This window comes from Phyllobates terribilis, unplaced genomic scaffold (assembly GCF_046119375.1).
Source record: "Phyllobates terribilis strain yellow unplaced genomic scaffold, ASM4611937v1 Scaffold_1__5_contigs__length_1240528914, whole genome shotgun sequence".
NCBI classification, from domain to species: domain Eukaryota; kingdom Metazoa; phylum Chordata; class Amphibia; order Anura; family Dendrobatidae; genus Phyllobates; species Phyllobates terribilis.
In genome coordinates this window covers 70,346,480-70,369,530 of record NW_027362761.1, presented here as the reverse complement: position 1 = coordinate 70,369,530, position 23,051 = coordinate 70,346,480, and the positions used below count along the sequence as shown (strand labels likewise).

Below are 23,051 nucleotides of genomic sequence, written 5' to 3'. Positions count from 1 at the left end.
TGCACCCCTTCCCCGCGAGTGGGCTACCTCACTTTTCAAATCTGTTGCCGACCTGACGCTGGTTTTGGACATTGAATGTTTGCCTAAGGCCACGGTCACACATTCAGAATTTGGTCAGTATTTTGCAGCAGTATTTGTAAGCCAAAACTAGGAGTGGGTGAAAGACGCACGTGTTTCTATTATACTTTTCCTCTGACCGTACCACTCCTAATAGAAACAAATGTGCTTTTTCACCCACTCCTAGTTTTGGCTTACAAATACTGATGCTATATACTGACCATGTGAACGTGTCCTAATGCAGCAGCAAACATTGGTGCCCCGATCGTTCCACGGGACGGATCGGGCTCATCCTCTTGTTCACTCAGTCATGACAGATTGCACATGAGATCAAGGAAGCAGTCCCATTCCCCCTCCTCTGGATCTCCTTCACCATCCCCATTCTCTAGGATAGCCTCTATTTCCTGCTTTTCCTCCCCCAACCCCCACACAGCTTAGAGGTCTGAACTCCACTCTGAGTCAGATTCGGAACCTTGATTCTAAACAAGCTTCCAAGCTACAGGACTTGGCAAGAATCAGACCTCCTCTGATGTCAATTATCAAGGAATAGGACTTCCCTACTATGGAAAAGAGTATCCTATCCTTCAAGAGGGTAAAATGCCCTCTGTTATCAAACCATAAGGAGTTTGACTAGGTATTTTCCCACGAATGAGAGCACCCGGACAAACGTTGTTGGAAAAGTAGACATATGGAATATCTTGTAGCACTTCCACCCCCTCCCCCGACCTCAAACTTTGGGCTTGGTCTCTGGTTACCCCTCTGTCCTTCAACATGATCCTCCCTCTTTCGGACTGCTTCTCCCTCAAGGATCCTTCCAATTCTTTGAATTGAACATTGAACAACTGGTCCAAGTCGGTTTCTGTCTAGGTCAAGCTCCTTCGTCAATGCATCCTTTCAGGTGCCCCACCCAACGAACTAGCCGATCTCGCTGATCAAATTGCCCATGCAGGGAAATATCTCCTCAGTGTCTCTCGGCGCTGCAGGTTGCTCAGCAATCGCTTCTAGCAACATTATGGCTGATCGCCGAGTCCTTTGGCTTAAGGTTTGGAATGCAGATGCTGCTTCCAAAAAGTCCCTTACCAGTCTCCCCTTTCTGGGTCTTCACCTGTTCAGAATCAGACTGGAACAGATCAACTCTGATGCTACTGGAGGGAAGAGTACCTCTCTTCCCCAGCAAAGACCCAAGCGTCTCTCCCCCTGCCAGAAGGCGCACTCTACATTTTTGCTCTTTTCGTCCTCTGGGATATCCAACCGCCAGGACAGTCCCACTGCATAGCAGGAGATCAGGAAACCCTCCGTCAAAGCTGACTCCTTTCTGCCGATCACTTAGCCGTCAGAGCAAGCCCTCCAGAGCCAGATCAAACAGATTTTCTTCCCCATGACTGGTTACTCTAATCTAGGGATCCCCCATAGTGTGGGCAGCCGTCTCCTTCTATTCAAGGATGCGTAGCTCTCCGTGATCGACTCATGGATCAGAGAGGTCGTTTACACCAGTTAAAAGATAGTTTCCATCTTTCCCCCACTAGCGTTTTCTCGAGTTCTGGCCCCCAAGGGATCCCTCACTGGTTCTTGGGTTCTTTCAAGCAATCTCCTCCCTACTTCAATCCGACGTCATCGTTCCCTTTCCTCCTCAGGAGCGTTTTTCAGATTATTACTCAAATCTTTGTGGACCCAAAAAAGGATGGTTCAGTTCTCCCCATCCTGAACCTCAAGCTCCTGAACAAGCGAGTGCGACTTTGCCACTTCAGGATGGAGTCCCTCTGTTCGGTTGTTGCCTCTATGGAACCGGCAGAGTTGTTCTGTGGACATTCAAGACGCTTACTTTCATATCCCAAACTGCGAATCTCATCAGAGGTTCCTTCACTTTGCCGTCCAGGATTCTCACTTTTTTAATTGAAGAAGCTCCCCTTGGGGCTAGCCTCTGTCCCCAGAGTCTTCACGAAGGTCATGACGGCCGTCATGGCCTTCCTTCGCCTCAGTGGAATCCTGGTCATCCCTTACCTGGACAACTTTCTGATTTGTTCTCTCAGACGTCCATCTCCCCGTTGCTTCGAACCTGCATGAGTGTGCTGGGCAAGATGGTAGCTGCGATGGAGCCCCTTTTCCCAGTTTCACACTCATCCTCGGCAGCTCGCACTCCTGTCTCGCTGGGACAAGACCTTTTCTCTCGACAGCCCCATCCTTCTCCCTCCCCATGTAGACAGATGCTGGCATGGTGGCTATTATCTCCCTTATTCACCACAGGAGGCCTTTTCTCCCAGTACATTGGCAGATAGTGATGACAGACGCCAGCCTGCTCTGCTGTGGAGCAGGGTTTCATCAGTTCAGTGCCTCTGAAAATCTCGGGAGTCCTCAGTCCTCATCAACATCCTGGATCTCGGGGCCATCTACCTCATGTGCTCATTCAGTTCAACAATGCCACAGCTGTTGTGTACATAAATCACCAGGGCGGAGCTCAAAGCAGATCCGCCATGTTAGAGGTCCATCGGATTCTGGCTTGGGCTGAATAGAAAGTGCCCGCTATATCAGCAGTCCACATTCCCGGAGTGGACAGATAACTAGGCAGCCGACTTCCTAAGTCACCAGGGTCTCTGCTCGGGCGAGTGGTCCCTGAACCAATGTGTTTTTTTTTTTGTTTTGTTTTTTTCTAAGGTGGGGCATACCCAATGTCTACATGATGGCATCCAGGATGAACAAAAAAGTTCCTCACTTCTTCCCCAGGGCTCACGACCCCCTTTCAATCGCCTCAAACGCTCTGGTCCTTCCTTGGTTGCAGTTCCGCCTCAAATATCTTTTCAGCAGCAGAAGGGAAGGAAGGGAGACACCGATCCATTACTAGTGGGTAGGCGGAGCCCCACAGGATAGTTCACCTCAGATTTATAAAAAGTGACGACTGGCCCCTCCAGTTAGGGTCCTCCTACTCCCATGTTCCTCAGTCTGAAATTTGAGGTCGCAGAGGATAGTCGCTGCCTTCGCAGCTCCTCAGAAGATTTTCCTATTTTTATTCCGGAGACCTGGACCCCCCGTGGTCTAGAGGTCTCAGGGGGTCTCAGCGCTGCTGGGACCCCTGACCCTCCCCTGGCAGATCTGCGTACCCCCTAAGGAGATCCCCGCAGAACCCTGCTGGCCCCGGGGGATACAGGGCGCTCCCTGGCGGAGACGCACACCGCTCGTGTGGGGTCCCTGCGCGCTCCGCCGTGGGGGGGAGCAAAGGGCCACGGCGCCACACATCCCTGGGGGTCCCTGTGGCGCTCAGCTGGGTAAGTGCTCTTATTGAGTGCTTTCAGCGGCAGCTGCTGTCACTATGTTTTTGTGGTGACTGCTGTTTTTTTCTGGCTTGCAGGGATTTCGCCTCTGCATACAGCGTTTGATCCTCGGCTGGCAGGGGAGCAGGGACGGGAGGATTCGCGCGCTCCGTTCGTAGCTCGGCGGGGGGCGTGGCTTAGCGTCTCTCTGCTGTCAGTCTTCTTGGCTCGTGACAGGAAGTGCCTGGAAAGCGCGCGCTGGAGATGTCCCAGCCCCTTCTTCTTCCGGCCAGCGTCCATCCTCGTGCAGCGTCTCCTACTCCCTGCTCCCCGCTCTCAGCACACCGAGAAGAGCAGTCTCTACGCCAGCTGGTGAGTCTCTCCTGCCTTTTAGGCAGAAAGTTCCTTCTTGGGTATTACAGCGCAGAGCACTTTCCTTATGTCCTAGGCTGACAGGGTGTGCTGTATACGGCGCTGCTACTTCCCTGCTGAGATGGCTCTGACGCACACCTCACAAAATGGGTAGTGCGGATCAGTAGCATTAACCCCTTCTGAACGGGGTCTGGCCCATCAGGCTGTTAACCCTCTCTGGAGGTGCACCCTTCTGGGATCAGAGGGTGCTTCTCTCTAGTCTGTTAGGTTAACTTTTGCTCTGCAGGCCGCTGGGGTAGCTTTTCTCCTTCTGAGGAGGAGCTTTAACCCTTCAGTGCCGGGTGGTTTTTTTGTGCAAGAACAGGCTGTGGTAGTGGAATTCACACATCCTTGGTTACTGTACCCATTGTAAGGTTATTACCGCCTTATCCTCGACGCTCGCAACTTTGTGGGGGCATGTCGGATCAGGGACCAGGGGGCGCGGACCTCTCTCCCGGTCCGCTTCAGGATCAGTCACGCGTATCTGATACGCCGGGGTCTTCAACGGCGTCAGGTTAGACTCTAGTTGGGGGTCTGTGATGTTAAGGTGGAGGCGCTCACTCGCTCCATTGACAGTCTGTCTGACCTCCTGGGTCATTGGGTCTCTGCTAAGTCCCAACCGACGTCAAGAAGCGTCACAGGCCTGTGGCGGCGCCGTCTCCTCCGCGCAGTGCGTCGGAGGCTTCAGAATCGCCGACAGACTCTTCTGGTGAGATCTCCGATTCTGATGAAGAGAATCGGCGGGGTCGCTCTGCTTCGCTTTCGGGCCGCGTGGACGCTTTTGTTGAAGCTATGCGGGAAGCGTTACAACTGTCTGAAGAGGTGACGGGGCGTCCTGGCAAATCGGCTCGGCTGTATCAGGAGTCACGTCGGGCTCGCTCGACGCTGCCGATGCACGAGGAACTTAACAAGGCGGTGGAGAAAGAACGCCTGTGTCCGGATAAACGTTTCCAAGGGTTGCTGTTTTTTGATGACCTGTATCCCTGTTCCACGGAAACGAGCACTAATTGGGTCCCCTCTCCTGAAGTGGATGTGCGATTTTCTCAGCTGAGCAAATCCTCTTTGCTTCCTGTTAAAGGGAAGGCGAGTCTTCAGGACCCGCTGGATAGAAGGACGGAGTTAGCGGCAAAGTCCATCTACGAGGCCGCGGGTCACGGATTCCGAGCGGCCTTGGGAGCCATGTGGGCTGGTGAGGCTACGCTGCGGTGGTTGGATCAGCTGCGGACTTCATGGCAAGATGGAACTCCGCTGTCTGAAGTGGAAAGGCTCTTCCAGCTCTTGGAAGAGGCGGCCTGATATGGCAGGGACGCAGTGCTGGATACTACTTCGGTGATGTCCAGGGCTCAATCCTCGGCCGTCACAGTCAGGAGAGCACTGTGGCTTAAACAGTGGACCGGAGACGCAGTATCCAAACAAGGTTTGCTGAGTCTGGCGTACAAGGGCGGTCAGCTGTTTGGTTCGGACCTCACGGAGCTGATTGCCAAGGCCAAAGATACGGCTTTGCCGCAGCGAAAGGCAGCGGTTTCTACGTCTGGCAAGTCAAGTGCCGGTAGTGGTCGTCGGTCCTTTCGGCCCAGGCGTCTGTTCGGTCAGCCTTCTTGGAGATCGGATCGTCCCTCGTCTTCCGGAAAAAAGACCTCCCAGAAATCCCTTACTCCCTGGAAACAACATTTCCGTCAGGACAAGCGGGAGGTTGACAAAAAGCCCACTAAGGCGGACTGACGCCAGGAACCCTCTCGAGGGCTCTAGGGTGTGAGGTCGTCTGCTACAATTCGGGTCGATTTGGGCGTCACACGTATTGGACGCCTGGGTGACGCGGGTTATGTCGGAAGGTTATTTCATAGTTTCATTCTCGACCCCCGGACAGGTTTCGTCAGTCGCGCATCCCGTCCGAGCCCAGGCTAGCTGCCGCACTGCTGCGGGAGGTCGACTCTCTTCTGCAGCAGGGTGTGGTGATTCCGGTTCCGCCGGAGGACCAGGGAAGGGGGTTTTACTCCAACCTTTTTGTGGTTCCCAAAAAGGACAAGTTTCGCCCCATTCTGGACCTCAAAGAATTGAATTTGCATGTCCAGACCCGGAAATTCCGTATGGAGTCTCTTCGCTCCGTCGTGGCGGCCCTGTCGCAGCACGATTTTTTGATGTCTATCGACATCCACGACGCCTATTTGCATGTCCCTATCGGCAGGGCTCCCCAGCGCTCCCTGCGGTTCGCCATAGGTCAGGCCCATTACCAGTTTGTGGCCCTACCGTTCGGGTTGGCCTTGGCGCCCAGGGTTTCTACAAAGATTCTGGCGTCGCTCATGGCGCTCCTTCGAAAGCAAGGAGTTACGATTCTCCCCTACCTGGACGACCTGTTAATTGTGTCGCCCACAGCGGAAGAGGCGGTGACAGCTCGCGATCTCTCCCTTCAGCACCTGGAGGACTTCGGGTGGCTGGTCAATTGGAAGAAGTCGTCATTGGAGCCGTCGCAGTCAAATCCTGTTCTTAGGGATGCATTTCGACACGGTACGGGCAGTGGTGTCCCTGCCTCCGGACAAACAAGCGAACCTTTGTCACCATGTCCAGGCTATGAGGTCGGCGATGGTTATGTCCCTTCGGAAGTGTATGCGCCTTCTGGGTCTGATGGTGGCGGCAATGGAAGCGGTACCGTTTGCACAATTTCATTCCCGGGGTCTTCAAGATCTTATTCTGACCCGTTGGGACCGATCGCCCGCTTCGCTGGATCGCTGTGTCGGTATCTCCTGCAAGGTGCTAGAGTCTCTTGGATGGTGGTTACGTCCGGAGACTTTATCCCTGGGGAAATCCTTCCTCCTCCCACGGTGGTCGGTCATTACCACCGATGCCAGCCTGACTGGCTGGGGGGGGGTTTGGAACGATCTCTGGGTTCAGGGGGTCTGGGCGTCAGAGGAGTCGTCTCTGCCGATCAACATCCTGGAGTTGAGAGCGATATTTCTCTGCCTCCGACATTGGACGGTCCCTTTTGAGCGGTCTGCCGGTCCAGATTCAGACGGACAATGCGACAGCGGTCGCATATATCAACCATCAGGGCGGGACGAGGAGTTCCAGACTCATGATGGAGGTCTCTCGGATCCTGGTTTGGGCCGAATCCAGGGTTCCAGCCATATCCGCGATTCACATCCCAGCAGTGCTGAATATCACGACGGACTTCCTCAGTCGCGAGCAGGTGGATCCCGGGGAATGGGGTCTTCATCCGGAAGTTTTTGCACTGCTGTGCTCCCTTTGGGGGACTCCCCAAGTGGACTTGATGGCATCCAGGCTGAACGCCAGGATTCCGACATTCATGTCCAGATACAGGGACCCGGAAGCTGTGGCGGTAGATGCTCTAGTGGCCCCGTGGGACCAGTTCGAGCTGATCTACGTGTTTCCGCCGGTATCCTTACTTTCACTGGTGATCCGGCGGATCAAACTAGAGCATATTCCGACGATTTTGACGGCGCCGGATTGGCCGCGGAGGGTGTGGTATTCAACGCTGGTGTCTCTTCTGGCGGCGCCTCTGTTTCCACTGCCTCTTCGCCCGGACCTGCTAACCCAAGGGCCCATTCACCATCCGGACCTGAAGTCGCTTCGTTTGACGGCGTGGTTCTTGAGACCGAGATCTTGACCCGTCGTGGTTTTTCGGCCGAAGTCATCGCCACCTTGCGGGCGGCCAGAGGTCCGGCTACGACCAGGATTTATCACAGAACTTGGAAGGCCTTCTATTCATGGTGTTCTGGATCGTCAAGGAACCCGAGGGTTTTTTCCATTCCCAACTTCTTGGCTTTTCTGCAATGTGGTTTGGCCAAGGGTCTGGCGGTTGGTACCTTGCGGGGTCAGGTATCTACACTATCCGTGCTTTTTCGGAAAGCTATTGCCTCGCGCAGGGATGTGCGTTCGTTTTTTCGCGGGATTGCACGTCAGTTCCCGCCCCGGAGGGCGTTTGTGGCTCCTTGGCAGCTCAATCTAGTCTTGGAGGCTCTTCAGCTCGGGCCGTTTGAGCCTATGGATTCAGCTACGCTTTACTTGCTTTCTTGGAAGGTGGTCTTCCTGGTGGCGGTCACCTCTTGGAGAAGGGTTTCTGAGTTGGCGGCACTGTCTTGCTCGCCCCCTTTTCTGGAGTTCCACTCGGATTTCGTGGTGCTTCGTACCCGTTGCGATTTTCTGCCCAAAGTGGTGTCGCGTTTCCACGTCAATCAGGACATCATGTTGCCCTCCCTCTGTCCGAAACCAAGGAATCCAAAGGAACGGGCCTTGCACTCGTTGGATTTGGTGCGGGCTTTGAAGTTCTATCTTACCATCACGCAAGGGTTTCGGAAGTTGGACTCTTTTTGTGATTCCTGCTGGTCGTCGGCGTGGTCAGCGGGCTTCTAAGGACACTATAGCTCGGTGGATACGTTCGGCTATCCTGGAGGCGTACCGGCTCAAGGGCGAGCCTTGTCCGGTTAAGGTTCGAGCTCATTCCACGAGAGCGGTTGGTTCGTCATGGGCTGTTCGTCAGGTGGCCTCGGCAGCGCAGCTCTGCCGGACGGCTACATGGCGTTCCGTCTACACTCTTACTAAATTTTATAAAGTGGACGTGAGTGCTTCCGCCGATGCGGCCTTGAGACCCAGGGTCCTGCAGGCGGCGGTGGTTTAGGTTTTATCTTTATCTAGTTTTGGCGCTTGTTGCGCGCTTGCCTAAGTTGTTGGGGTGTTGGCGATTCTGCCACTGTTTCCCACCCTTGAGTTCTGGACTGCTTTGGGACGTCCAACTAGTAATGGATCTGTGTCTCCCTTCCTTCCCTTCTGCTGCTGAAAGACTGATTTTGGTAAGACCTTACCTGTAAAATCCTTTTCAGCGAAGGAAGGAAGGGAGACACAGCACCCTCCCAGGGCAGAAGTGTATTATTGTTTTCCAGATGCGGCGCGACTCCTCTCTGATGGCGGTCATCGGGACTGGGGTCGGCGCGCTAGGGCTCTGTTCCAGCATTGCCAGCTCATCGCAGTTGTCAGGTCCAGTGAGTAGTGCCTGGGACTGTGTGTTCTTTCTGTTATATGCATAACCTGTTCTCTCGCATTTCTGAATTGTCAGAAGGGGTTGTGTTGTCTGCTCTTCCTTAGCTTGTGTACGGACTGAGGAACATGGGAGTAGGAGGAGCCTAAGCTGGAGGGGCAGGTCGTCACTTTTTATAAATCTGAGGTGAACTATCCTGTGGGGCTCCACCTACCCACTAGTAATGGATCTGTCTCTCCCTTCCTTCCTTCGCTGAAAAGGATTTTACAGGTGAGGTCTTACCAAAATCCGTCTCTTCCGCTGATTCCTAGGCTCATCAAGAAGATCAAGGTGGAGGGAGTACCAGTCATTCTTGTGGCTCCCAACTTTCCAGAAGAGCTTGGTACATAAGTGGTCAATCTCATAGCAGACATGCTGCGGAGACTCCCAGATTGTCTAGACCTCCTTTCCCGGGGTCCCCTCTTCCATCAGAATTCTCAGTCTCTCAATTTAATGGCATGGCTGTCGAAGCCACAGCCTTGAAGCACACAGGTTTCTCTGAACAGGTCATTCAGACCATGATCAAAGCAAGGAAACCGGCTTCCTCTCGCATCTACCACCGCACTTGGAAGGTCTGTTTTTACTGGTGCGAAGTAGAGCACGCAGCTCCCATATCCTTTTCTTTTCCGTCCCTTCTGGCCTTTAAGTCAGGTCTTGAATCTGGCCTCTCTTAATCCCGCAAGGGCCAGGTCTCTGCCCTGTCAATCCTGTTCCAGAGGAACCTAGCTTCCCGCTCTCAGGTCAGGACCTTCTTACAGGGAGTTGCTCGTTTTGTTCCTCCCGTGGACCCCTGGGACCTCTACCTGGTCCTAAACTCTCTTCAGGGTTCCTACTTTGAGACCATTCGGGATGCTCTGCCCCTTCTTTCCTGGAAGATGGCCTTCCTGGTGGCCATCACCTCAATCAGGCGAGTCTCGTAGCTGGCGGCTCTTTCGTGCCATTCGCCCTTCCTTGTCCTTCATCAGTACAAAGCGGTGCTATGTCCAGCGCCTTCCTTTCTTCTGAAGGTAGTTTCCCCCTTCCACCTTAATGAGGACAGTCCTTTCTTCCTTTTGTTCATCTCTAACTCCTCCTCTGGAACAATCCCTCCACAAGTTGTCTCTCTATCTCACCAGAACAGCATCTTTCAGACGTTCTGACTTTGTTCGTGAATCCAGGGGGTCACCACAGAGGTATTCCGGCCTCCAAAGCCACAATTGCCTGCTGGATCCTCTCTGCCATCCTGGAAGTGTATCACACACAGGATAGACTGCCCCTGCCCGGGGTCAAAGCTCACTCCACTCATTCAGTTGGGGCCTCCTGGGCCGTTCACCACCAGACCTGTGCGTCGCAGCTCAGCAAGGATGCTTGCTACATGGTCTTCAGTCAATACCTTCTCAAAGTTCTAGAGAGCGCATACTTATGCCTCGTTTGATTCGAGCTTAGGTGGGAAGGTTCTGCTAGCGGCAGTCGCCTGGGCCAAGTCCTGCTCTGAGCGTTCTTCCTTTTTTTCTATTTATCACTTTTTGGGATACTTTAGGAGGTCCCATGATATCTTTCCCTAATGAAGCGTTAGAGAAAAGAGGATTTGGGGTATTTATCGTAAAATCTTTCTCAGAGCCTTCATTATGGGACACAGTTCCCGCCCTTGCTCTGCTTATGTTGCGCTTGTTCAAGTTAATGTTTTCTGTTGCCTCTCCTACTGCTATCTCACTAACTGATTAACTTCTTGCCAGTTGGTGGGTGTACCCGCTGAGGTGGTGCTAATTTTATTGCCTAGTGGCAGCAGCATACACCCATGGTTTCCGGTGTCCCCCAATGAAAGCTCCGAGAGAGATTTTACGGTAAGTACCCAACATACAGTGCTGTGCAAATTAATTGGGACAAAGCATTTTTTAAGTATAATCGTAAGTTGGTTACCAATCTGTGATTCAAACCACTTTTAACTGCTTTGAACAGGTGTAAGTGTACAACCTTGAGTAACAAAATGTGTTTTGACTGGTTTTAATCAGAAAAGAACAGCTAGCTGCCCCCTCAGCTTCAGTTGATAGCTTGTTTCTGTGAGGAGTGGTTTAGTGTACTTTTTCTCTGTGTGATTCGTGCCTGTAAAAATGGATGTTACTCCACGGAAGAGGTCTAGAATTATTATTCTTAATGAACATGCAAGTCTGACTGTAAGAGAAATCGCTTCCACCGTTGGTATTGGAAAATCTACCGTTTCAAGAATAATTCGCAGACACAATGAAACTGGATCGTTTTCTCCAAAACTAAAAGGGAAATGTGGAAGAAAAAGGAAAACGACACCAAGAACTGATAAAACACTTATCAGAAATGGTAAAATTAATGCAAGAAAAATAAGTAAAGACCTCCAAAGAGACTTGTTCGCTGCAGGTATTGATATTAGCGATTCGACTATACGGTGCAGGCTTCTGGAAGTTGGTCGGAGGGCAACAAAGCCAGTAAAGAAACATGCATCGGCAAAAAAATATAAATCTTGGACAACTACCCAGTGGAAAAAGGTAATTTTCAATGATGAAACCCATCTTTTTGTTCAAGGGTACAGAGCAAGTGTTATAAGAAGCAAAAATGAACCATTACGAGCTGATCATATTCAGCAAACTGTAAAACACCCTCTAAAACAGATGTTTTGGGGCTTTTTTACAGCTGATGGTACAGGGAGCTTATTTCCTGTTGATGGTATGATGAATTCATCCAAATACATAGTCGTTTTAAAACGTTTTATTGTGCCATTCATGCGTAAATTTGAAGGGACATTCCAACAAGATTTGGCTCCATGCCACAATTCCAAGTGTGTGAAGAAATTCCTGGAAGAAAATAAAGTAAAAGTGCTGGACTGGCCTGGCAAATCACCAGACTTAAATCCTCTAGAAAATTTGTGGAGCATTGTGAAGAGACGTCTTGGCAAAATGGACTGTACAACCAAAGAACGCATGATAAACAGTGCCATACAAGTGTGGTTCCATGATGAAGAATTGAAGAATCTATGCAAAAACTTGGTAGAATCAATGCCAAAGCGCATTGAAAATCTCATATCTGCTAAAGAAGGACATATTTTTTACTAAAATTAGTATGCAACAGTGCATTATAACATTTTATTATTAAATATTCAAAAATGTGTTTTTTTGCTTTGTCCCAATTAAATTGCACAGCACTGTACTTGTAACATATTTGATATGTTTTGGACAAGTCCTCAAGTGTCTAACTAGGGGGCACAACCTCTCTAAAAAGTGGTGTAAAGAGAGAAAGGAGAAAAAAATGGCACCCATTTGTCACAAAGTAAGCCAACTAATAGGTGATGTAATCTTGGATGAGACGGTCTTCAAAATTTAGATTGATCAAACGGCATGTACCAATTTTAAAATGCACCAGATTAATTAAACTGTTTGCACTGTCTAAGAATTTGACAGTTTTGATACATATGCCCCGTTATGTCCAGTTTAATAGAACCAATTAGATATCAATGTTTTGAGTGGACTAAAGATACGGAATTGTTATAGAAAAGGTGTTGGGGTTCTTGACCGTTTGACGATCGGCTACCTCCTTTTTCCAATAAGGTTGAAAAAATGCTGACGGACTATGAGTGGATTTCTTCCGAGAAGCATCTTTTTGGGCTAGAAAACACAGCCTATGACTTTAAAGCCAACAATCCCAAAGCTGCAGGTCAGAGGCTACAGAAATTGCAAGAAATGAAGGAAAAGCTGGGTCGGAATGTCAACATGAGAGCAATGAATATGCTAACACAAGCAGAAGAGAGGGTAAGATCGGCATCCTGTAAATTTGTTTTCAGGCATCAGTCTTAATGAATAGATCATTGACAGCAAAGATCCATCTGTGATAACAGAGCTCTGTTTACTTTTAAAAGTGATGTTTCAAAACCAGTGCAATAGTAATGTGGCAACCTGTGTGTGTGTGTATAAAATATATATACTTTTCTCTTGCACCTGTTATGATACATCACCCCGTAGTGTTAATGAAGATGGACAAGGTTTGTACTATATTGGTGAACTGCATTACATATGCAATTGCCTATTCTTGCTTCAAAAAAGGAGCAGGTTAGCGTCAGGAGAAATATATTTTGCACAGCTCTGCCTCTGCTAAAGGCATGTGAATTCTCACTTTCTACTGTAGCATATTTAGCCATAACATGCTGCTGGCTAATGTGCACCATGCCAACAGTTAAAAGGCTTGTCTCACAAACACAAGTGCTGTCTAATCAATAGATAATTGAAGATTAAGCATTTTCACATTGGATATATGTGTACTAAAATGTTGCTGTGCAGAGATGAACTTTGAAATTATGCCTGTGATGTATCCTGTGTAACTGACTGTCCTACCATACAGATGTGTTGCTGCTTTGTGTTGATCCCACAGGAGGAGGATAAATATCCTTTTATGTAGGAACTTCAGTTCAATAAATCACAGCAAAGAAGTACAACAATCTCAGTGGCTGGCCGTAAAAACAGCGTATATTATACGTCCCGCCACTGCGCTCTTTGTAGTGAGTGCACTGGTGTGATTTATTTAATGAGCTCCATGGTTCTCTACTGTAACACATACCGTCTCCACTTGGATGGAAAGGAACAGGCAACATTTTAAGCATAGAACAGCCCCTGCCAGCGGCATCAGTGGAGAATATTCACTTTTCCATTCTTCTTCCTCCTGTGGGGTCAATACAAGCAGCATGTGCTGACCAGTGGCTAAAGCGCTTCTACATGGTCAAGTACCAGCACTTGCACAGGAGACATCAGGGGCACTATTTTAAGTTTATATTTGTACAGCTACATGTTTGTTTGTTTTTTAAATACACCCAATTGTGAAAATAGTTAATCTTTCATTATCACTTTGTTTTTGCCTTCTCTGCTGCTGTACATTGTGGGAAAAGTGTTCTTTACGTCACACACTATAATGTAATCAAGTGTGGGAAAAAAAAATCTGAAAGATGCATGCAAGTTTGTCAAAGATTTCCAATAACATCCATCGGGATGTTTAATGCAGCTTTGGTCTATTACCTGCATGTGGTTTAATGCAAAGATAAATAATGTATTTCTAATGTATTTCTAAAATTATATTCCCTTTTTAACAATAATCTGACCATCCGTTCATAGCTGCCAGTTTGGTTTCTAAAACCAGTCCCCCCATTGATGTGTACATGCTCTAATAGGACCTTTTTAATATATCTCTAAAACCCAGGATTGACTGATAAGCTTCTACTTCTTCTACTCATTGGTCTGGATGTTTTATTTTTGTAGTTGGAGAAGGATGTCTTGTACCAGTGATGATATAATAGGCCGAGCTTTCCTTACAGTATAAAGAGATCACTGTAATTAATCTTCAGACTGTTCAGATCCAGTGTCTTATTTTTTTGACTTCTGCCAGCCACATAACATCAGAGGGCATTAATGAGTAGAAATAGTTAAGCAAAATCACTGTGTTCCTGTCATTACTGTTCATAGATATGATCTAGGTTGCCAGTCAAATATTGCCATACCTGGACAGGTGGCATGAGAAATCCTGTACCTAAGCGGGATTTACCACATCCTTAACCTAAACCTTGAGGTACCCGACTCAGTGGGTGAGACTGGGGCCAATACAATAGGAGCAGAGCAAGGTCAGACAGGGTATTTGCTCATGTTAAGTATTTGCTGCATTTTTGTCAAGTGTTGTTTTTCGCGCAGTTTTGTTACAAAAACGAAAGCCTTTCCTAGTGCCAGCAAAGTGAATGAGATTACTGAAGACTTGTGCACACGTTGGTTATTTTTTCCTCACAGAATTGAAGCCGTTTCAAATCTACAACATGTCAATTCTTTCAGCATTTTTGCTGCATTTTCACCTATTCTAATGAATTATTACTTATTTTATATTGTGTTTTTTTTTCCTGTTAACATTTCCATATTTGCAGTAGAAATGTCTGCAGAAAATGCTTAACTTGTGAACATACCCTAATGGGCAACTTTTCTGCAGCTGTAACAAGCAAAATAGGCAACTTCAGAGAGGCCAAGTTTGTTGCGTAGTACTGCTTAATGTAAATCTAAAAGGACAGTGGTAGGATAAGGCGCAAGCTGGAGCTGGTAAGTCCTGATCTGTGGTTATTTCAATGTGATATGTCCCAAATGACACAATTGAAAAAGGTAGAATTTGTAGCCAGACAGTGTCCCTCTTTATTCTTCTATCCTGGATCATTGATTTTCTTGTTTAAAGGGAATCTGTCACCACATTTGAGTGATCTGACCTATTAATATGGGCATACAGGTAATAGTCTGCTGATATTAGTCATACCGGTTTGCCTCACGGATGATGCCTTATTGTGGAAGAATCCGTCTTTTATAGCTTTATGTAAATTACCTCTTCCAGGCTATGAGGCGTACGCTGTCCGGAAGATAATATTGCCTCCTCTCCATTATCCTATCTTTCTCCTCCCCTATCGTCACTGTGTCCCAGTGAAGTCAGGTGCATATTCCGGCTGCCATCTCTCCTCTGCACTGTTCTGCCCTTCTTTGGGCACTGGCTTCACTTGTTCTGCGCAGATGCCTGCAACTTACTGTAACTTCTGCTCCCAGTGTTCTCCAGTGAGTGCACACTTGACTTCCTTCCTCCAGCCCTGCATGGTAAGCGTGTCATTTGCACCTTTTCTGCACGCTGGAGAACACGAAGATCAGATCGCTCAAATGTGGGGATTCTCTTTAAAAGCAGAAATAATTGCAACTAATCTAATAGTTTTACATTAAGATTTACTAATGAGTTTTATTTCTTCAGTATAATGACTTGATGAAAAAGAAGAGAATAGTGGAGAATGACAAGTCAAAGATTTTGGGCACTATTGAAGAACTTGATGAGAAGAAAAACAGCGCTTTGAAGATTGCATGGGAAAAGGTAAGGGGCTCTGTTGGAGTTTTGCTTTGACCTTGTGATGTGATTGTGCTCTACATTGTTTTGTGCTGTTGTAGAAGAAGTAATCATTGATAATGCAATGATGACACTTTTTTCTTTTTTTAAGGTGAATAGTGACTTTGGTTCCATTTTCTCCACGCTTTTACCTGGGGCAAATGCTGTGCTGGCTCCTCCAGAAGGATGCGATGTACTAGATGGACTGGAGTTTAAAGTTGCATTGGGAAGTACATGGAAAGAAAATTTGACAGAACTGAGTGGAGGGCAACGGTAATTATGTGACAATATATTTAAACAAAGAAAAATTTCAGGATCTTCAGAAAATTGCTCTTTATTGAAAAAATGAAAGGTCACAAATCCGGTAACCGGAATTGCAGGCAATGACTAAAGACAGCAGTCTGAAAAGCGTTTGCCTGTAATTCTCAGTTTCTGGACTTGTGGCCATTATTTTTTCAATAAAGAATGATTTTCTGAAGATCTTGGATGCTTGAATTCTTCTCCCTAATTTCTGTGGCACTGCAAGGTTCCTCTGCACAAATCCTTCATATGTGGGCTGTTTTTTGTTTTTTTTTTTCTACGCAATTTCCAAATGTATATCTAGTTCTTACTTGAAGTGTCATTCTTGTGTGATGTTCCCCATTCATTTCTATGGAAGTCGGTGGATGTGCCATAGATATTGAAGATGGGAATTTAATGCCTGAAAATCATATTAGCAGTAAATACTTACAAAGCTGTTAGATAATTCTATACATCCATTTATTTGTTACATTTCTTAGAAGTTGATTGTATCTAGTAACGCAAGCATCTCTTGTAATCTGCTGACAGCATTTGTGGGAAGTTGGGACAGTGGATTCTCTCTTCCCTTATATTGCCATCTCTACCACCTGTTATAATGTAATATTAACCAATTGTTGATGTGGTTGTTGGAAAATCCCAGAGAACAGTTTATTATAAATCGTAAACTGCCCATTACGTTCCCTCCCTGGGTCCAGTGCGGAGTCTCCACTACTGCCCCTGATGCCTCTCATTGTCTGCAGTGTTGATGTCGACGTCTCGCTGACCTTGCAACAGCCAATCGGTGACCTTAGCGGCTCTATGTTGGGGGTTCCTTCTACATGGACAGAGCCTCTCAGCTCACTGATTGTTGACATAAGCACTGCCGCCAATAACACTAACACAAGGATGGAGCTACACCGCATACTCAGTTCTGGTCTCTGGGATAATGAGTAAAGTGTGTATGTGTTTTATTTAAAAATAAATAAATAAAAAATTGCGATTTCCTGAAAGGGGACAATCTTTTACGTTTCAATGTCTCCAAGCCAAAGTTTCACTTTAACCATCTACATATTTGGAAAGAAGCCACTTAATAACATAAATTCAGATACAGCAAATGGCAAGACTCCTTTCTCATTTCTGACCTGACATACTGGTTTATACATATTTTTTTCTACTTTAATATTATCTAAAAAAAAAAAAAAAAAAAAAACATTTGCAGAACATTTTGTACTGTGAGCGAAATACGCTCTCCTCTATGCCTTCCGAACTCCAAATTAATAAGATTTGTTTTACGAGCGCTCGGGAAATCAATACAGCACAGCCAGGAATGGTGTACTAGAAAAGACTTCTGCTTTATTAACACATGTGGCACTTTAAATAGGGTCAGAGACAAAAGAATAGTTCTCTCTGACCTATGAACCAATAGTAACCTTAGGGGAGTGAATAGAGATGTGAAACCTCACTGCCCATCAGTGTTAAGGCCCCGTCACACTAAGCGATGCAGCAGCGATCCCGACAATGATCCCCCTGTCAGGGATCGTTGCTGCGTCGCTATGTGGTCGCTGGTGAGATGTCAAACAGTCAGTTCTTCCCAACGACGCAACAACGATGCGGCGACCCGTAATGATTTGTAGAACGATGCACGCCTATGTGTTTCTGTGTCTGAGTCGTCAACAAGGTCGTTGGTAAGGTGTCAAACACCGATACATGCTACCCAGCGGGACCTCAACGATCAAAGAAATGTCCAGACCATTCCAACACGACCAGCGATCTCACAGCAGGGGCCTGGTCGCTGCTAAGTGTCAAACGTAGCGAGATCGCTGCTGAGGTCGCTGTTGCGTCACAAAACTTGTGACTCAGCAGCGATCTCGCTAGCGATCTCGCTTAGTGTGACGGGGCCTTTACTTGATCACCATTACACAGAAGTTACAAGATAAGATTGATACCACATACTCAAAATGGATTCTTTATTCGGTCGTCCATGACAGCACCACGTGAGAGAGAGGATCCGCCCATCAAGGACAGGAAACCTACAGGTTAAAAAGGGCGGCCCTCTCTTTCCGCCTCAGTTTAGGTTTCCTGTCCATGATGGGGGACCTTGCAGGCTTACCTGCAGAAGATGGACTCCTGTCCCAGAGAGGGCCACAGCAGGTGGTTGGAGCCGGTCCGTCCCGGTCCTCTGGAGACGCCACGGCAGGGCTCATGGGGGCGCCTCCGTGAGCGTTGCGGCAGGCGCGACATCGCCTCACGGGAGGTAGATGTCCGCCAGGTGTGGGGCCGCTAGCGGGCTTCCCCCCCCCCTCGCTACCGCTTGCAGGAGATCCAGGTCGCGCCGGCGGCGCACGTGACTGGCGCAACCTTCTGACGCGACTTCCGGTGCGCCGGGCAGGAAGCCCTGTGACGTCACCGGAAGGTGCGGGGCTCGTTTGAATTTTTTGGCGCGAGCAGCTGAACTCCGGGGGATTGAGGACCTGGCGGCGAGTAGCCCACCTGGATCCCACCTGGACCTGGGGAGGAAGACCAAGGAGCAGGTAACGCCCTCCTGGGTAAAAAAAAAAAAAAGGAAACACACACCCACACATGGTACCGGTATGGCCAGTATATAAAGGGTCTGGTAGCATACAGAGGTGCTTCCCAGCCCATTCTTACATTGTAAGCTATGGAAGATTCACAGGAGCTGTCACCTAGGCAACAACATCTGCTGCAGGAGCAGCCCTCTGGGGAGCCCTCACAACTAGTGGCGCAGCGTCATTCCCGGCTAGGGTCTGGTCGTACAACTAGAAGAGCTACCACTAAGAGCAGGAAGGACGGTCCGGTGCGGCGTGATTCCTCGCCATGCATGCTGGATTCTTCTGCTTCTACGGTACCGAAGGTTCTGTGGGGTGAGTGGAATCTTCGTGAAAGTTCTAGTAATGTTTCCTCCTTCTTTCTATCTATGACTTTCTTTTAGAGCAAGAAATGTTCCTCGAAGTCCAAGCACAGAGAGTGTGCCTTATGCAGCTGTCCACTCCCTGATTCTTATAGCAAAAGGTTGTGTCAGCTTTGTATCCGCAAAATTATATCGGAGGAGACCCCAGATTTTTCCCTAGGCATAAGAACTTTAATAAGGGAAGAAATAGGCAAAGCATTGCAAGGTTCAGAGTCTGGGCATATTCCTCAAGAAACCCAGCCGGGTTCAGACTCTGAGCTATCGGTCGCTTCCTCCTCCGCCTTCTCTTCCTGTGATAGTGAGCCAGACAGACAGTGCTTCCCCCTGAAGGAGGTCGATGCCCTAGTAAAAGCCGTCCGATCTACAATGGGGATAGTGGACTCGAGGGTAGAGAAGTCAGCTGAGGATGTTATGTTTGGTGGTCTGGGGCTAAAGAAGAGAAGGGTCTTTCCAGTAAATTCAAGGGTGAAAGACCTCATTGATAAGGAGTGGAGAAAGCCTGACAAGAAGGGTAGTGTTCCTCCATCCTTTAAAAGGAAATATCCGTTTGAGGATGCTATGTGTTCCTCCTGGTTAAAAGCACCCAAGCTGGATGTTGCTGTTACTAAAGCAGCGAAAAGAACTTCCCTCCCGTTCGATGATATGGGTGCATTGAGAGACCCCCTAGACAGACGGGCTGATACTTTCCTGAAAGGGGCATGGGAGACAGCTGCGGGAGCACTGAGACCAACAGTAGCAGCTACCTGTACGTCCAGAGCCCTGATGGTTTGGCTTGAACAGTTAGACAGTCAGTTGAAGGATGGGACTTCTAGGAAAGACATTATTTCTTCCCTTCCACTGGTTCAGGGGGCGGCAGCTTTTCTTGCTGATGCATCTGTGGACTCGGTGAGGTTGGCAGCAAAGTCAGCAGCACTGTCAAATGCGGCTCGGCGAGCCTTGTGGATTAAAAGCTGGCCAGGGGATTTACAGACTAAGTCCAGACTGTGTACAATCCCGTGTGAAGGGGAATACCTCTTTGGTCAGACCATGGACGACTTATTGGAGAAAGCGGGGGACCCTAAGAAGGGGTTTCCATCAGTTCCTCTACCCTCCTTTTAAGAGATCGTTCCGGAAGAGGAAATTTTTCCGGAAGAGATATTTCAGGGAGCAAGACAAGTCTGATGAAAGAGGTCGAAAAGGTAGAGGTCTACTCTTTGGTCCGTCTCCAAAAAATGAGCAGAAGACAGGGGATACACAATCAGCCCAGGTGGGAGGGAGATTGTCATTTTTTTGTCCCAGCTTGGGAACAGATTTCTCATAGTAATTGGATTTTGAGCCTGATTAAGTATGGTCTTAAGTTTCAATTTAAAGCATTGCCTCACAAAAGGTTCATGGTTGTTCCCTCCAGTTCTTCCCCAGAACGCCAGGCTGCCCTCGTTTCGGAAGTACAAACCCTAATAAGAAAGCACGTCCTGATTGAGGTTCCGGAAGCTGAAAAGGGTCTTGGTTTCTACTCCCCGCTCTTCTTGATTCCGAAACCGGATGGAAGTTTCAGGACAATTATAAATCTGAAATCCCTGAATAATTTCCTTAAAATACACACCTTTAAAATGGAGTCTTTAAAATCCGTAATAAAGTTACTTTTTCCCCACTGCTATATGGTAGTGCTCGATCTCAAAGATGCGTATTACCATATCCCAATTCATAGTGATTACCAGAAATACTTGAGGCTGGCCATTGAAATAGACGGGGTGGTTAAACACTTCCAATACACTGCACTCCCCTTCGGTTTAGCTATAGCCCCACGGGTTTTTACTAAAGTAATGGCGGAAGTTATGGCCCATATAAGAGAAAGGGACATTCTAATTATCCCTTACCTGGATGATCTCCTGGTAGTGGGGAATTCGTTGGTTCAATGCGAGACCCACCTGCAGGAGACCATGTCTGTCTTAAAGAGTTTGGGGTGGTTTCTAAATTTAGAAAAATCTAGACTATCTCCACTCAAGGTACAACAATATCTGGGGGTCATATTAGATTCCAGGAAACAGCTATGTTGTCTTCCAGAAGAGAAAATTGATAGAATCCGGGAGTTGGTAGAACAATGTATACGTAAACCTTCTATGTCACTCCTTAAGGCCATGTCACTATTGGGAACCTTCACCTCCACTTTTCCTGCGGTTCGTTGGTCACAATTGCATTCAAGAGCCTTTCAGTGGGATGTGTTTTACAATAACGCAGCTTTAGAGGGGCATCTAGACCGTAAGTTTACGCTAGGTCCTCGTGCCATATGGTCCCTTCGTTGGTGGTTACGACAAGACAATCTTGCTAAAGGGGTTCCCTGGGAATGTAGTCCAACTGCAGTCTTGTCCACTGATGCAAGTGCTACAGGTTGGGGAGCTCACTTTGAAGGGAAATTAGTGCAGGGAACCTGGTCAAGCAGTGAGCAACAGTTGTCATCAAATGTTAAGGAGCTTCTGGCGGTGCAGCATGCGTTCAACGAGTTCCTTATATATTTTCAGGACCAGCATGTCCGTGTACTCTCGGACAATCAAGTCACGGTAGCTTACATAAACCACCAAGGGGGAACCCGCTCAAGAAACTTGATGAGGGTAGCGAATGCACTTCTGCTGAAAGCTGAAGATCACTGTCTCTCTCTTTCGGCTAATCATCTAAAAGGCAAGGAAAACATCACAGCGGATTTCCTCAGCCGTACTTCTGTAAAAGGAGAGTGGTCCCTAAATACACAAATATTCTCGAGAATCGTAGAAATGTCGGGCCTTCCGTCTGTGGACTTATTCGCAACAAGAGCCAATCGGAAAGTGGAAAATTTTTGTTCCTTAGACCCCAGAGAAGGACCCCTGGCAGTGGACACCTTTATGGTTCCCTGGAGGTTTCCTCTGGCATATGCCTTCCCTCCCATGATCCTGCTCCCAGCGGTGATAAAAAAAAGATCAGGGCAGACCGGGCCAGAGTGATACTCGTATGTCCCTTTTGGCCCAAAAGACCGTGGTTCCCTTGTCTCCGGAAGATGTCCTTATCAGATCCCTGGGTTTTTCCGGAGATTCCGGACCTCCTCACTCAAGGGCCACTTTCCCATCCTCCAACCCCGAGTCTACATTTGACGGCGTGGAATTTGAGAGGGTGTTATTGACCAACAAAGGATTCCCTGCAAATGTAGTGAATACTCTCCTGGCTAGCAGAAAACCTGTTACCACCCGTATTTATGCCAGGACCTGGAGGAAGTTTCTGTCCTTTGTAGAAGTTAAGGTGGAGGAGGGGCCCCCTATTGGAAAAATTCTGGAATTTCTGCAGTGAGGCTTAGAATTAGGTCTCACTACCAGTACCTTGAAAGTACAGGTGTCGGCCTTGGGAGCTTTATTTTCTTCCAATATTGCAGATAACTATTGGATAGGCCGTTTTATGAAAGCTTCCTTTAGGTGTAGACCCATTACCAAAGCAAAGATGTCTCCCTGGGATTTGAATTATGTCTTAGATGCCTTGACCAGTCCTCCTTTTGAGCCACTAGATTTAGTCTCCCCCAAAATTATTTTCCTAAAGACGGTCCTGTTAGTAGCCCTAACTTCAGCCAGGAGAGTCAGTGACCTACAGGCCCTTTCAATATGCCCTCCATTCACGCAAATTCTGGACGATAGGATTATATTAAAACCTGATCCAGCCTTTCTTCCTAAAGTGGCCACTCGATTCCATAGAACCCAGGAAATAGTTCTCCCAACTTTTTGCTTTCCGCCCAAAAATCAAAAAGAGGAGAGACTTCACACTTTAGACGTTAGGAGGTGCGTACTAAGGTACTTAGAAGTATCACATGGCTTTAGAAAGGATAAGTCCCTATTTATTTGCTATCAGGGGGCTAGGAAGGGTTGTAAGGCCTCAAAGGCTACAATCGCTAGATGGATCAAGGAGGCCATTTCCCTCGCATACTCCTCAGGGGAAAAAGAGATACCGGAGGGATTGAGGGCGCATTCTACCAGAGCGGTGTCAACCTCCTGGGCGGAGAAGACAGGGCTTTCCATTGAGGAGATTTGTAAGGCTGCCACTTGGTCTTCTCCCTCTACTTTCTATAGGCACTATAGATTGGATCTGGGTGGCTCTGCAGATCTCACTTTCGGGAGAAGGGTGCTTCAAGCTGTGGTCCCTCCCTAATTTCCTTCGTCTCTGTAATTCTCTCACGCGGTGCTGTCATGGACGACCGAATAAAGCCTTAGTTACTTACCGGTAACGG

General features: G+C 48.0%; 1 protein-coding gene across 3 annotated transcripts in view; it reads left to right on the top strand.

The window, feature by feature from the left end:
• LOC141205336 (structural maintenance of chromosomes protein 2) overlaps window positions 1-23,051 on the top strand; it is a 127,239-nt gene that overhangs the window by 59,109 nt on the left and 45,079 nt on the right. For all 3 annotated transcript variants that reach the window (XM_073664095.1, XM_073664135.1, XM_073664087.1), the window contains 3 exons: window positions 12,297-12,497; window positions 15,496-15,612; window positions 15,737-15,897. In XM_073664095.1, the coding sequence (XP_073520196.1) occupies window positions 12,297-12,497; window positions 15,496-15,612; window positions 15,737-15,897 (479 nt within the window). The remainder of the gene's footprint in view (window positions 1-12,296; window positions 12,498-15,495; window positions 15,613-15,736; window positions 15,898-23,051) is intronic.